Source organism: Vombatus ursinus, unplaced genomic scaffold (assembly GCF_900497805.2).
Source record: "Vombatus ursinus unplaced genomic scaffold, bare-nosed wombat genome assembly UNPS02014863.1, whole genome shotgun sequence".
Taxonomy (NCBI): Eukaryota; Metazoa; Chordata; class Mammalia; order Diprotodontia; family Vombatidae; genus Vombatus; species Vombatus ursinus.
This window is the reverse complement of record NW_020954641.1, coordinates 24,341,936-24,356,971: the sequence shown is the minus strand read 5'-3', so window position 1 is coordinate 24,356,971 and position 15,036 is coordinate 24,341,936. Positions and strand designations below refer to the sequence as shown.

The following is a 15,036-nucleotide window of genomic DNA, read 5'->3' as shown; positions in this document are numbered from 1 at the left end:
AAAGAAAGAAAGAAAGAAAGAAAGAAAGAAAGAAAGAAAGAAAGAAAAAAAGAAGATAGGTAAATAGATTCTCATAAAAGTTTTTTAGTTTGGAAGGTAAGTATATGGGTCAGTAATTATTGATATTCTCTTGGTCAAAAAAAAAAAGGCAAGATTTTTTCCAAGACTTTGTCATCATTCTAGATACTCTGAGAATCAATCCATCAGTTCCCTCAAAGGTATGTCACCTCCAACATGGACCTCCTCTGTGAATGCTTTGTCTAGTCCATCTACTCTTCCCAATTTTGTGCTTTTTCTACTTTCTAGCACATCTGGGATTCTAATGTTAAAATTCAAATGTGGTGACTGCCCTTTTACTGATGCAATCTAGTTTCCATCTCCACTGCTCTACAGAAACCACTCTCTGTAAGGTCACCAATGATCCCTTATTTCCAAATCTAGTGGTCTTTTTCTTAGCCCCCATCCTTCTTCGCCACTGATGTCTACCCCTACCCTCTGGGTACTTTCTCCCCCCTGAGTTTTTGTGACTACTCTCACTCTACTTCTCAATCCTCAGACTCCTTTGCAGGATCCTCATTCATGTTCCATGCCCTTTTTGTGGGTGTACCTTCCTGGACCCTCTCCTCCCTCTATTTACATTGTCTCTTTATTGATGATCTCATTTAGTACCATATGTTTAATTATCATCTCTATGTAATGGATTTCCAAATAGATGTTCATCTCTCTTCGGAACTCCAGTCCCCACACCTTCAAGAGTCTGCCAGATACAACCACCTGTATTTCCCATAGGCACCTCAACCTCAACACGTCCAAAGGAGAACTAGTTCTCTTTCTTGCCAAGGCCACTCCTGCTTTTGGTTTCCCTATTTCCATTGAGACCCCCAGCACTCTTCCAGTCACCTAGGTTTTCCACCTAGGAGTCATCCCTGATTATTCCCTTTCACCCCTTGTAGCCAAAGGCTTGCCAAATCTTCTTGGTTCCACCTCCTCAAGGCATCTCACATCTGTCCCCTTCTTGCTATTCACAACCACAAACCATCTTAGTCCATGACCTCACTACCTCTTGCCTGAACTATCTGCAATAGTTTTCTAGTAAATGCCTCCATTCTACCATCTCCAATTCATTCTCCACTCAACTGACAGAAAGAGTTATTTCTGAAGCATAGCTGGACCCTGCCACTCTCCTCCTCAAGCAGCTCTGATAGCTCCTTCTTACCTCTAGGATAACTTTCAAACACCTCTATTGGACATTTAAGGCCCTTCATGATCTGGCTCCAGCCTCTCTCTCCAGGTTGATTACACATTACTCTACTTCATGTACTCTTTTGCTCCAGCCAAATCAGCTACTTGCTATACACAAAATTCCCTCCCCTGACTCAGTGCCTTTGTACAGGCTATCCCTGATGTATGGGAAGTTCTCCCTCCTCATCTCCACCTCTTGGAATCCTAGCTTCCTTCAGGGTCAGATGTCACCTCCTTCAACTGACTGCTCCAATATATTCTATATTTACTCATCTGTGAACAATTGGTATTTGTATATGTAGCACCTAGCATGGCACCTGACACATAATAAAGTTCAATAAATACTTTACTTATCGTGAAAAGAGTTTGGTATAAAAATCTTTATGGACTTTTTTTCCCATTTTCTGTCTGTTTCATCATCTTCTTTTAATTTCATCCTTCACACCCTTGGGATAATTTTGCTTACTTGATTCTCTAACCAAGCTTTCTGTAGACTCGCTGTCCTCTACACTACTTTATGTGGTAACCCTACTCATACTCTTGACCTCCATAAGATTTTACAAACAAGTTTATCTTCTAAACAAGTATTTCTGTCAGCTGCTCATAGATTTTTTTTTTTTTTTGGCTCCCAGGCTTAGAGCTAAAAGGGATCTCAGAAGTCAACCCCATTATTGGACAGAGGCTCTTTCCACTATACTACACTGCCTTCTCTTTGAGTTTGTTGAGGGTCTCGAGTGTTCCATGGCTGTGGCAGGGTCTGATTTCTTTTGTTCTTCTTGTCCTGACAGCTGATTTACATCAGTTAAATTTCCTTAGGAAACTGTGATCATTTGTGTCAATGGTTGTTGCTTTATACATTTCCTATTGGGGTGCACCATTAGCTTATTTAAACAAGTCAAGCTGGAGTCACCACAGCTAGGAGACTTTCTTGTTTTTAATCTTTCTCCCACTTTGGTGTTGATTTTGATCTTTGCTCTAGTATGTTGGTGATCTGAATGTATAGCAAGCAGCTAATTCAGAAATGCCTTCCATATTAATAAGATAGTAATTTCCTGTCTATTAAAAAGTAATTAATTTCATTTTTTATTACACAATTTGGTGTTCATTATATCCAGCATGTCTCAGAGGAAGTAGTTATTGTATGACAGTATGAGGCTACAGGGAACAGCTAGGTGGAGAAGTAGATAGAGTGCTGGGTCTGGAGTCAGGAAGACTCATCTTCCTGAGTTCAAATCCAACCTCAAACACTTAGTAGCTGTGTGACCCTGTGTAAGTCACTTAACCCTGTTTGCCTCAGTTTCCTCATCTTAAAATAGGCTAGAGAAGGAAATGACAAACCACGCCAGCATCCTTGCTAAGAAAACCTCAGATGGGGTCACAAAGAATCAGACCCGATTGAACAACAAGGTACGTTGTTTTTCAGTGTAATCACAAGCCTTTGCTGTCTCTTGTCTCTGACTCCTGGGACATGTGTTCCAATATAATTTCCACCACATCTATGCCTCAGGCTACCTTTGCATAGACGTTAGTGTATTGGTGATGCGCCTCTCTATACTTAGGTTGATCCTGGGAAGCAGAGAAAATCTATTACTAGAATGTTTATTTAAAGTCTTCTGACATGATAGAGATTAGATTTACATGTATCGTTTTTAAGAACTCAGGATATGGATTTGAATCTTACGTCTGACACTAGTTGTATGACCACAGACAAGTCACTGAACCTCTGTGAGTTTCAGTTTACTTATCTGTAAAACATAGGCAATACCTATAGGGAGATGATAGTAGTATAGTGAATAAAGCAAGATCTTTGATGTCAAAGGGCTCTTCTGACACATGATAGCTATGTAACCATAGTCTCCTAACCTCTGAGTGCCCTAGGCTGATCTGCACTGTTGGGTATAGTTTCTATTCCAGAAGTTCCATAAGTCAATGAGATCACAGGTCTAGATAACCCCCTCCACACACACACACACACACACACACACCTCAGGAGTTGTTGTGTCCAGAAAACCCCAATGAAAAAAACACAGATGGGATCAGGGGATTTAGAGCCAGATGGGATGTTAGACGTCATGTCTAAGCCCTCATTGAACACATGAGGAGACTAAAACCCAGAGAAGGGGAGTGACTTTCCCGGGATTAGGTTCAAGGTAGGAAGAAACAGGTCCAGGATTTAGATTTAATATGGGTAGGGGATGGGGGTGAGTAGTATATGGCAGCTTCAAAGGAATGAGGTAGTAAACTTTGATCTCAAAGTGGTGGGGGGAGGGAGAGGGAGGATGAAAGCATGACAGTGACAAGATCTCAGCAAACACTGGCCTGGTCATTGAACCAGGTAAGAATCAAATCAAAGGATCACAGTTCTAAAGCTAGAAAGGGCTTTCCTCCAGTCCAACTCCCTCATTTTATAGACAGGAAAGTTAAGTCAAATGTGCAGGGTCCCATAGTTAGTACATATCTGGGGAAGGATTCTAATCCAGGTCCTTGGGGAACCTGTATTAGCTGATGCGGAGTGAAGTGAGCAGAACCAGGAGAACAATTTATACAATGGCCACAACACTGTGAAGGCAACCAACCTTAAATCGACTTGAGAACTCTGACCAACACAATGACCAGCCACTATTCCGTGGGACTAGCGGTGATGCATGATACATACCTCCTGACAAAGATGATAGACTCAAGATAGAGAATGAGACATACAGAATTGGACATAGCCAGTGTGGGAATTTGTTTCGTTTTATTATGCATATTTGCTACAAGAGTTTGTTTTTCTTTTTTCATTTTCCTATGAGATAAAGAAAGAAGACAGAAGGAAAGGAGAAACAAAAGAAGGAAGGAAAGGAAATGAAGGAAAGAAAGAAAGAAAGGGAAGGAAGGGAAGGAAGAAAAGAAGGAAGAAGTTTTTAAGCATTTACAGTATGCCTAATAGTGGAGGATGGGAGGGAGAGAAAATAAATGCTTGTTAACTAAAAATAAGAATAAAAAAAACAATCAAACCTAGGTCTTCATTTAAGTCCAGTTCTCTATCCACTACATCACACTGCCTCAGAAAGTGAAGCAAGGCAGACTCCTGACTAGGGCAAGAGTAACAGTCCAGAGCTCTCCAAAGAGAGAAAATTATACCAATGGAGCAAAGCCCAGAGAAGGTGTTCGTGTACCCTACGCAATACCCATGTAAAAGATCAGTAACCCGCGGCACTTGGTATCACAAAATAGACAAATGCTAACAATTATTATTATTTCCTAGTCCAGCCGCTTCCTTTTACAGAGAAGTACGCTGAGGCCAACAAAGTAAAGCAACTTGCCCCAAGTCACTCGGGTAGTAAGAAGCAGAACTGAGATCTGAGCCCTGCTTTGAAGTTTATCTTCACACCCAACGCTGCAGAGGATCTCAAAGATCCTTCTAGTTTCACATTCTGACCTGAAGGACCTCAGGATCCTTCAAGAAGGGCGCAAGCACAACAGGCCCTTAACACCCCTCTCTCCTTATTCTCATATTCATGATTGCCGCGTGGCTAAAACCTGCCAAAATCCACCACTGCTAGGGGCATTATTGCTGGGCATTATTAAACAGCTGTAGCGCCTCTTTCCAAATCTGGCTTCATACTATGGTACATAATGGAAAGATTTCTATATTTGGGGTCAGAAGACTTGGGTTCAAATCCCAGCTCTTGACAAGTCACTTAAACTTTTCTGGGCCTCAGTTTTCTTATCTGTAAAAAAAAGGGACCGGGCACCTGGATCATATGGTTCTAAGCCCCTTGACCATAAAAAGAAAGCAAAGCTAGAACTGCTGCCAATCCCCAGATGTTAGAAGGCAAAATACGACAACAGGGGGCACTAGCATTCCTCAGTGAGCTGAGAGGTGGGATCAACCCAGGAAAGAGGAAGTAGGATCGATCACTTAGAGAAGAACATTGTGGTTGTGTGCTAATTTCTTCTGATCGCCAATTTGGTAAGTAAAACCGTATTTCTTCAACTTGTCTTCATAATTATCCAATAAACAGAGGCCATTCCATTAAAAAGAAAATGCATTAAGATGCAAATTTCAATAAACTCATACAATGCTAGCAACTCCAGTAAGGGCCTCTGAGTCTTACCTTCTCTCCCTCTGGGCCCTCTGTTCTCCACTGAGGTTTTATCAATTCATGCTGTGGCAAGCGATTTGCTTCACTTTCTCCTCCTGCAGAAAAAAAAGATACAAACTCCAATGAAAGGCTGGGCCTCCACAGTAGGTCAAGGCAGTGTGCCACAATGGGAGGACCTGGGTTCGAATCTCAACTCTAGTAGTCATTTACTACTACTTATGAGACCCCAAGATGACTGCCAAGTTCCCTTCTAGGTCCAAATCTGTGATTCTGTGACAACCGTGGCAAATACTTTCATTTCATTTATCGAAACCGTTACTGCCTTTCACGGCAAATTATTCTTTATAAAAGAATGTAAACTATTGAGGGGCAGAAACTAAAGGAGATTTCAAACCTAGTTTAGCATGAGCTAGACTTTAAAATCACAGGCAGGGCTTATAACAATCATAATCAATAAAGAGAGTGATGTAATTAGGGTAATGGTTCCATCTGTGTGGACAGTATAGATTCAAAGCATCTTGTGTAGCAGCACTCACCCCTATAGGTCCAGGATGAAGGAAAAGGTGCGGTTTAGCCCTCAGGCTGTCCTTCCAAGTCCCTTAGGGCAGACCTTCCCCACTGGGGTTGCACAACTGACTGTGGGGGTCGCAAAAAAACTTGGCAACAGTAAAAGGTTCTGAATTTGCAATGACCAAAAATTAATTCAAAATCAAATGCGTAATGAATCCAAGGTGTTTCTGGCACAGCTTGCCTGTGTTACATTGCATAGCTTCACTGCAACCTTGGTTCTGAACACACCACATGCACACTTTGCACTGCACATGCTGTCATGCCACACAACCCCAACAAACGCTGCCAGAAACACCTCAGCTTAGATTCGAGACTATTGTATGTTATGAATTGCAGTGTTTTTGCTGTACATACAAAATCATTAAATGAATTTTGGCTTGGGATTAGGGCAGAATTTCCAAGAATTTCTGAAATGGCCCTAAACATATTTCTGCCATTTTGTACTACGTATTTATTTGAAGCAGTGTTCTCAGCATCGACAATTATAAAATCAAAAAGCGATCAACTCTTAAAAATGTTGAAGGTGCTCTACGTCCTTCAGTACCAAATATTTCACCAAGATTTAATTCTTTGTGTAAAAATAAACAAGCCCATCCATCTCATTAGTATGCAAATTTGTTTTCATCTTTAATAAATGGTAAAATTATATATATATACCAAAGGATTGTTTTAAAATAAATTTCTATATGATTTATTATCAGTAAATGTTTGATTTATATGCCTATTTTATATACCTATATGCCCAGGGTTGTGTAAAAATTTCTCAGGCAAGTGGAAAAAGTTTAAAAAGTCCTGTCTTAGAGTCCTATCTTCTTCTGAACTGGACAAGTACTTTCAATTCCGACCAGAACCCATCTCTTCAATTAAATTCAATTGAATCCTTGGGCCCATTTTGGCATTCTTTTCAGCTTAGTTAAATCCCTCCAGATGTGGTGTTCTGTTGTCATAGCATCTAGGCCAAGATGAGGAGGCATCAGCACAGAACACTATGGGGGGGGGGAGGAAGAAGGGACCACACAAAATACCTGCTCAAGTCGCTGTTCTGTTTTTTACTTACCTGTGTGTGATCTTAGACAAGTCACTAGACCTCTTTGCCTCAGTTTGCTCATTTGTAAAATCAGATGACTTCTGAGGCTTCAGTACCTACTATGCATAAGGGGACTGAGCTAAGTGCCAAGACAAAAATGAAGCAGTCTGTGCCCTCAAGGAGCTTACATTCTTTTACTGGAGGTGCTACTTCTTACACACAAACACTACCTTTTATTGTTCTATGAACCTGAGTCTTGCTGACTCATCAATTAAATTGTGTGTTCCAAAAGAGTACGGATTGTGCCTTGCTTTCCTCACATATTTCCTATACATTATCCTGACAGGAAATACTTACTGAATTGAATGAACTGCTCATTATAAAGACATCGTCTTAAAGAGTTATGGACCCCAGACAGCCTTACTTAGTGGTCATTAAAGGAGGTGAAGGGCTTTTCCTTCTCTGTATTATAAATGCTCAGCATTCACTGAGCATAGTTCAGTTAATTCTAATTCACAATTGGGAAGGCAAGGATAGTTTTCTATTCAGTCAGTAAAATATCCACCCCCACCCCATAATTTCCAGGAAGGCTACCCAACCTCTGCAGGGTGGTGCAGTGGATAGAGCTCAAGCCTTGGAGTCAGGAGGAACTGAGCCCAAATCCTACCTCAGATACTTGACACTTACTAGCTGTGTGACCCTGGGCAAGTCACTTAACCCAGACTGTCTCACCAAAAAGAAAAAAAAAAAGATGAGGAATATGATTCCATTCTCCCCAGGGCATCCTAACCCCCCCCCCCAAAAAAAAATACCCTGTTATCTCAGACATTCCAGGATGGAAAAGTGTATGTGTCAGGGAAGGATGGCAGATAAGGAGAGGGTGTAGAGACAAAATTCAAAATGCAGAGGACCTATGTCTGTCAACTCTATATTTGTCAGTTACTCCAGGGCATAACTCCTGCCTGGAATGCTCTGTTCAGTTTCCAGGACTGTGCTCATTCTGTAAACATGAAATCGGATTCGACTGCTCCCATCAAAGCTTCTCTGGTGGACTTCGAAGCTCAGATCAACTCAGCCCTCCCTTTAAGATTTAGGTTCCTGCACCCACCAACCCCTTCTCCAGAAAAAGATTTGGAGCTTATCAATTATCTTAAGTCGGGTAAGCCAGCCAAGCCTTCCAATCTCGGGGAGGGGCTGTAATTTCTTAAGGTGGTAATGAATGAGTGTAATGAGTTACCCACCCAGAACCACAGAACACAGAATGACAGAACTGGAGAGGACTTTAAATCACAGAATTTTGGGACGAGAAGGGACTTTAAAACATATATTGTCAGAACTCGAAGGAATCTTAAAGCACAGAATATCTTTTAAGTGCTAGAAGAGATCTTAGAACGTACAATGACAGAGCTTAAAAGAACCCTGGAACAGAGAATGTTAGAACTATAAAGAACCCTAGATCATAGAATGACAGAGCTGAGAGGAACCTTCTTAGAGAGGGATTATTTCAGGAGCGGATTGAAAGATTGGGCGTATCCAGGGCGATGTTAGTGGTAGAGAGTGGAGATAGCTCGTCCCCGAAGAGATCTCGAGGGAAGTACAGTCTGCCAGGACTGCCTCGGAGCCTGCTGTGCGTCTAACACTGTGCCGGGCGGAGAGGATGCCCCCAGGACTGAGCTCGAGAAGCCAGGGATCAGCCTCCCGCACAGAATCCAGGGTAAGCAAGGATATGGATACTCTGGGCTGGCGGCAACCCGTTTATTTATCCTGTTCCCAGTCCAGTCTCTCTGCAGGAGAGGCAGCCTCCCGAGTGGGCAAACTGAACAAAGCCGAGCCGTGCCCAGCCGGTAGTGAGGGATCTAGCATAGGAGCTACCCGTACAGGACGAGCCACGACATCCCGAGAAAAGTTCCCAATCAGCGAGCAGAATGAAGGATGTTATTTTCCCTTCTTGCTCCAAGCCACCACCCAGTCCCCCGCACTTCTGCCCATATTTCGGGAAATACAGGGATCTCCCCAAGTTCACCCCTAATCAGCGCTCCAGCCCCTTCTTCCAAAGCCCCAGACTCACAGCACACACACACACACACACACACACACACACACACACACACACACACACACACTTACTTCTCCATCTCGGATCCTGAGCCGCCAGCAGCCCTAGGACAGGCAGTGAAAAGAAGAGAAAGCAAAGCCAGTCTCTCCCCGAGACCCCCAGCATGGCTTCTCCCAAGCCTTTACAAAGCCACATCCATTCTGACTGAGGCGGCTGCTTTTCCCCTCCTCCGCTGCTCCTAGCTCTCCGCCTTCCCCCGCTGCCTTCCTTTCACAGCTGTGATGCTCCACCCCCATTCAATTCAGCAGGATCGGACCTCCAACCAGCCAGGGATGTAGTAGGAGAAATTGAGCCCTGGAAGGGAGGAGCTGCAATGGACGGAGTCCAGGCAGGTGAGATTGGAAGGGAGGGAAGGATAGACACCAAAAAGTGAAAGATGCAGGTTTGGGGCAGTTAGATGGAGCCAGAACTAGTCAAATGACGCGATGCAAAGGGTAGTCGATGACTACTTTCAGGGAAGTCTCTAGTGAAGTGCCCAGAAGATCCATCCTCAGTCACTGGCTGTTCAACATCATATCCTTGATTTAGGTTAGAGCACAGAAAGCACGTTTGTCAAATCGAAGATGGGAAAAAAACTCCAAACAATGGGGAATAGAATCAACATGCTAAAAGATGGATCAAATGGAATAGGATGGAATTTAATAAGGATAAATATAGTTCTCCATTTGTGTTTGGATTTTTTTTTCAATGTCTTTCAAAAAAACAGGATTAGGGAGGCGTCACCGTCAATGTGCAAAAGGGCTAGGGGTTTTAAGTGGACTGCAGGCTTAAAATAAGTCAGTCAACAACAATGTGATGTGGCAACCAAACAAAAGCTAACTGCTCCCCAGAGCCCTGTATTCTGCACCTAGCCTTGGTCAGACCACTCGGCTAGAGGTAAGTGCCCCTTTTGTAAAGACATTGACAAGCTAGAGAAAATCCAGAGGTGGGTAACCAGGATGGTGAGGGGACCAGAGTTCATGCCATATGAAGCATGATTGAAGGAATGCAGATGGCTAGCCTGAAGATGAGGATACACAAGGGAGACTTTACTAGTCTTTCAAACATTTGAAGAGAGCTATCAGACATTTTCTTCTTGGCTTTAGAAGGTAAAACTAGTCAGAAATGGGTAAAGTTGCAAAGATCTCTCCTAAAGTTAGAGTTTGTGTAAGGAAAAACTCTGAACAATTAGAGCTATATAGCTAGCATTTCCATAGTGTTTTAAAGTCTGAAAAGCACTTTGCAAATATTATTTCATTTGATGCTCAAAACAGCCCTGTGAGGTGGATGCTATTAATATCCCCATTTTACAAATGAGGACACTGAGGCATGAAGCAATTAAGTTGCATGACCAGAGTTTCACAACTATTAAGTGTCTGAGGCCAAATTAGAAAAATCTTCCTGTCTCCCAAGTCCAGCACTCTGTCCACTATGCCACCTAGCTGACTAGAAAGATCTAAAACCAGTTTCCAGTTCAAGGGTGGTTTTAAAGTAGATGTTAGATGGACACTGTTGGGGGTATTATTGGAAGAATTCTTTGCTAGGTGTGGCTTGAATTAAATGGTTTCAAAAACTTTTCTCAGAGGGTAGCTAGGTGGTGCAGTGGATAGAGTGCCAGGCCTGGAGTCAGGAAGACTTATCTTCTTGAGCTCAAATCTGGCCTCAGACATTTACCAGCTGTGTGACCCTGGGCAAGTCACTTAACCCTGTTTGCCTCAGTTTTCTCACCTGTGAAATGAGCTGGAGAAGGAAATGGCAAACCACTCCAGTATCCTTGCCAAGAAAACCCCAAATGGGGTCATGAAAAGTCCAACATGACTAAAAAAGACTGAACAACAACTCCCTTCAATTTGGAGATCCTTACTGTTATCTGAGCTCAAGAGTGTGGTAGGAGATAAAAAGCTTAGATCAGCTTGCCTCTTGCCCCCTGGTGCTCCCAGTCTAGTAGGAAATTAAAACAAACACAGACAACCAGAATACACCATTTATACAGGGATCTCCAGCTCTGCTACTTGCTGTGTGACCTTGGGCAAATCACGATCTCTCTGGCCCTCAGTTTCTTTATCAATATGTAAGGAAGAAGGGATTTGCCTCCTCCCCACCACCTCCTTTACCACCTCCTCCCTGCCCCCCAGCACCATGAATATAGCTCTAGGATGCTCTCAGTTAAGCCAGTATAATGGCTACCTGTGGAGCGCAGGTGACTGCAAAGTCACGTCTCATTACAGTGTGAGTGTCCATTTAACGAAGATCTGTGCACTGAGTACTGTGGGAATGATCAAAGGAGATAAAAGACACGGATCTTTGCTATGGAATCACAGAATGCCCAAGTTTTAAGTGACATTAGAACACAGAATACAGAATTTTAGAACCTGGAGATAATCTAATCCAGCATATTCATTTTACAGACTACACGGAGGTCCAGGAGTGGAATGATGTATCCACCAAGGTCACAGCAGAGCTGTGATTAGATCTCAAGTCACCTGACTCCTCATTCAGCTTTATCTTCAAAATTAAATTCTAAACAAATAGGTTGAATTTGATGCTCTACAAAGTCCCCTCTTTTATACTCTTATTACCTTTCTAGAGAAGTCTAGAATAGGTCATTTTTCTTATTCTACTTCACACATCCTAGGTTCTTTCCTAATACTACTTGTTACCCAAAATTGACATACTATCTCTCACCTCTATGCACTCATCTAGACCACCCCCCATGCCTGGAATACACTCCCTCTTCCTTTCTTCTTTTCCCAGTAACTCATCCTTCAAGGCTCAGGTCAGTACTTCATCCATGAAGCTTTCCCTGATCCCTATATTCATTGTGTGCCTACTCCCCTCTTTTCTGTTCGTATACTGTAGTTTAATTATACCCCACTGTGTGTTTTTTCCCTCTCCCCCCCACCTTTTATGCTTTCTTGGTGTACTGTCTTTCCTGATTAGATTGTAAACTCCTTGAGGGCAAGAACTGTCTCTTTATTTGAATCTCCAGTGCTTAGCACAGTGCCTGGCACATAGTAGGCCCTTAATAAATGTTTATTGACTATTGATTATTTTTCCATTGCCCTTCAAGTTGGCTACAACTTTGATTCTTCTAAAATCATGACATTCCATGATTTAAAACCAGAAAACATCACCAGAATAATAGTCTTATAAAGATGGGCTCTGGCATCAGCAAAATGTTTGAAATCACTGAAAATGATCCTATTTAGTCTCAATGACTGGCATTTTCCATGACACAGGTAAATTCTTGGATGAGTGCATATGTCTCCTTGTTTTATAACTCATTGATGTTGAAACTCAGCAGATGTCTGAACAAATATATCCCATTGTGGCCATATACATTATAGTCTTACTTGATTTTAACATGTGCATGGAAGAAACCTTTTTGGAGAAGAACCAAAAGCCTACACTTTATTATGTGAAGTCAAATGATTTTTTAAAATTCAACAAACTATAGCCATAGTAATATCTTTCTCTTTACCTTTTAAGGAAGCTGTAGGATTGTGAATGTGTGGTCTGCTACAGAAAATTGTCTGCAAATGCCTGCCTATTCCTTTCTCATGTTTTCATTAAGGATATCTTCAATACTTGCTTAAGGCATTCCCATAAAGGTTTTGTAGAGATGAGAAATCAGACATGTGAATAGGTAGCTGCTAACATCCCCTTATTCACTCTTTTCTGGGCAATGATGCATTCTTTTTACTTTCCCTTCTTTTAGAATCTCCTCTTTTTTGAAACACATTGAAAATTGATTCTTAAGTACCTCTAAAACCATGTCACCACCAGCATAGATTTCTTCTTTATGAAATTGATTAAATTTGGTTGCACTTCCCAACATCTTCTTTTTAAGTGAAATAGTCACTTTCTCAAAGAGTACATAGGGTACCAAAGTAGTGAAAGAAAAATATTGTGCTCCCACCATCATCACGAGTGAGAAAAGACCACTTTAGTAATGTCTGCAGATCTGTTCTGTTTTATGAACATTTGCTGTCCTTCAGGTTTCAAAAACAACAAAAGTTCCAGGATGCTCTGGCCCAGCTAAATCTCATTCCAAGTTCTCAGCAATCTGGTTTTCCACTTGTCTGCTTTTTTTATTTTGTGAAATGATACTTTTCATAAACTGCCATTATCCTTCCCCAAAATATTTTTGAAATGAGTTTATACATTCAACCAATATTGTTCTTGGTTGCCATGTCTTTGCTTGGCAAGAGCAAAAGTCTTAGCTGGATGAGATAGTTTCTGTAGTCTTTCAACCTTTTTGAGGCAAATGTGTTGTATTATTTAACTTCTTTAAGAGATGGTGACAGAGGGCAGGTAGGTGGCACAGTGGATAGAGCACCAGCCCGGAAGTCAGGAGGACCTGAGTTCAAATCTAGCCTCAGACCAAACACTTGACACTTACTAGTTATGTGACCCTAGATAAGTCACTTAACCCCAATTGCAAAAAAAAAAGATGGTGACAGAGTCCATGTTATTACTTTTTTATTTTTTATTTATTACTTTATTACTTATTTATGAGTATGAGACTAAATAGGTATTTATTACTTTTATCTTTTCCCATTCTTCTAAGTTGATCACTTGTTCAAATAAGTTGTATTGGAACAACTATAATCATGTGCATCAGGGGTGATGAGGGGAACCCCTTATTTGCTAGGCGGATCTCATGGATCTGGAAATATGAAGAGGCTTCTTAATTAGGGACATGCATCTTGCAGGGATAATTGCTGAAGTCCTGATTGGTCCAGTGGCTAGAGTTGTGTTGAAAATGATTGGCTATATTTTGCACGACTTCATTGTATAATGTTTGTACAACTTTTTTGCATTCTACTTCTTGCCTTTTCAGTGGGTGGGAGAGGGGCAGAAGGGAGGAAGAGAATTTGGAATTGAAAATGAAAATTATTTTCAAGTTAAAAAAAAAGAATTATTAGTGACTGAGTGTCAGAGGGGATTTACTTTTGTTAGAGGAATCTCCCTTCTCTATGGTCTATCAAAGTTGTGAAAATACCTCCCCCTTACTCCCAAGCATTTTGTATAATGCTTTTCCAACCTTGGATTTCCAGCAATATTTGGCAATGGCAGCTTGCTGCACAGACACACAAAAGCAGCAACGTGCTCTCTGGCTAGGTGGGTCTAAAACTGGACCTTGAATCCCTGAATGCTCTCTTCTGCCTTTCTGTTTCATTCCCTGAGCATAGGTCAGCCACTAGCAATCCTGAGAAATGAAAATCTCTAGCCTTAGTGATTACCTCATGAGTTCAAGAGTTCTTATGTTGGCTGCTGGCTACCCAGCAGAAAATTTCCTTAACAGCACACTTCTTGGAGGAGAAGATGACAACTGTCAAGATAATCTTGTAGTTGAAGGGCTAGATAAAGCCATACCTTGGCTGGTCAGGAAATGTTTACCTTATGAGTTACTCTGAAAATACAGGTCTGAGGTGAGTGAGAAAATATCTGTTCAATGTCCCACAAAGTTGTCTCTACTTTCCAGGGGAATCATAATAAATATATGACTATTCAAAACATATATATGTATATATATATATATATGTGTGTGTGTGTGTGTGTGTGTGTGTGTTTGTGTATACATATATATTTTAATGCACATCTGTAAATTTTATGTTTTGTCATTTTTTCAATTAATAAAAATTTATTTAATCTCCCCACCTCTCCCCCATTGAAAAGAAAAAAGAAAAACAAAATCTTTGCAACAAATATAAACAAAATTAAGCAAAACATAAAGTTTAGACATCTATGAATCTTTTACATCTTGTGCACTTTTTGCAGTGGAGGAAATAAACAATTAAATTATGATGAACAATATGAAAGCTATATTGTACACTGAGTACATTTTCTGAAAGGTAGCCTGTAACCTGTATCTTTAGGAAATCTAAATATGAGCCATACTAAGCTTTGTTTTAGGGTTTCCCCTGGAAAATCCCTCTTTGGGGTTAATGTTCTCCTCCAGAATTGAACCCCTGCCTCTGTGAGCCCACAGCTTAATGCCTGGAACCTTG

The 15,036-nt window shown here is 41.3% G+C and overlaps 1 protein-coding gene across 2 annotated transcripts in view; it reads right to left on the bottom strand.

Annotated features, from left to right (window-relative positions):
- Positions 1 to 9,197, bottom strand: part of ADAM19 (ADAM metallopeptidase domain 19) — a 146,108-nt gene extending 136,911 nt beyond the window's left edge. For both annotated transcript variants that reach the window (XR_003567289.1, XM_027841891.1), the window contains exons 1-2: positions 9,055 to 9,197; positions 5,343 to 5,425 (exon numbers count right to left, since the gene is read on the bottom strand). Coding sequence is in view for 1 of the 2 variants with exons in the window: in XM_027841891.1 (XP_027697692.1) it covers positions 5,343 to 5,425; positions 9,055 to 9,178 (207 nt within the window). In the remaining variant the exon portion in view is untranslated. The remainder of the gene's footprint in view (positions 1 to 5,342; positions 5,426 to 9,054) is intronic.
- Positions 9,198 to 15,036: the final 5,839 nt, after the last annotated feature.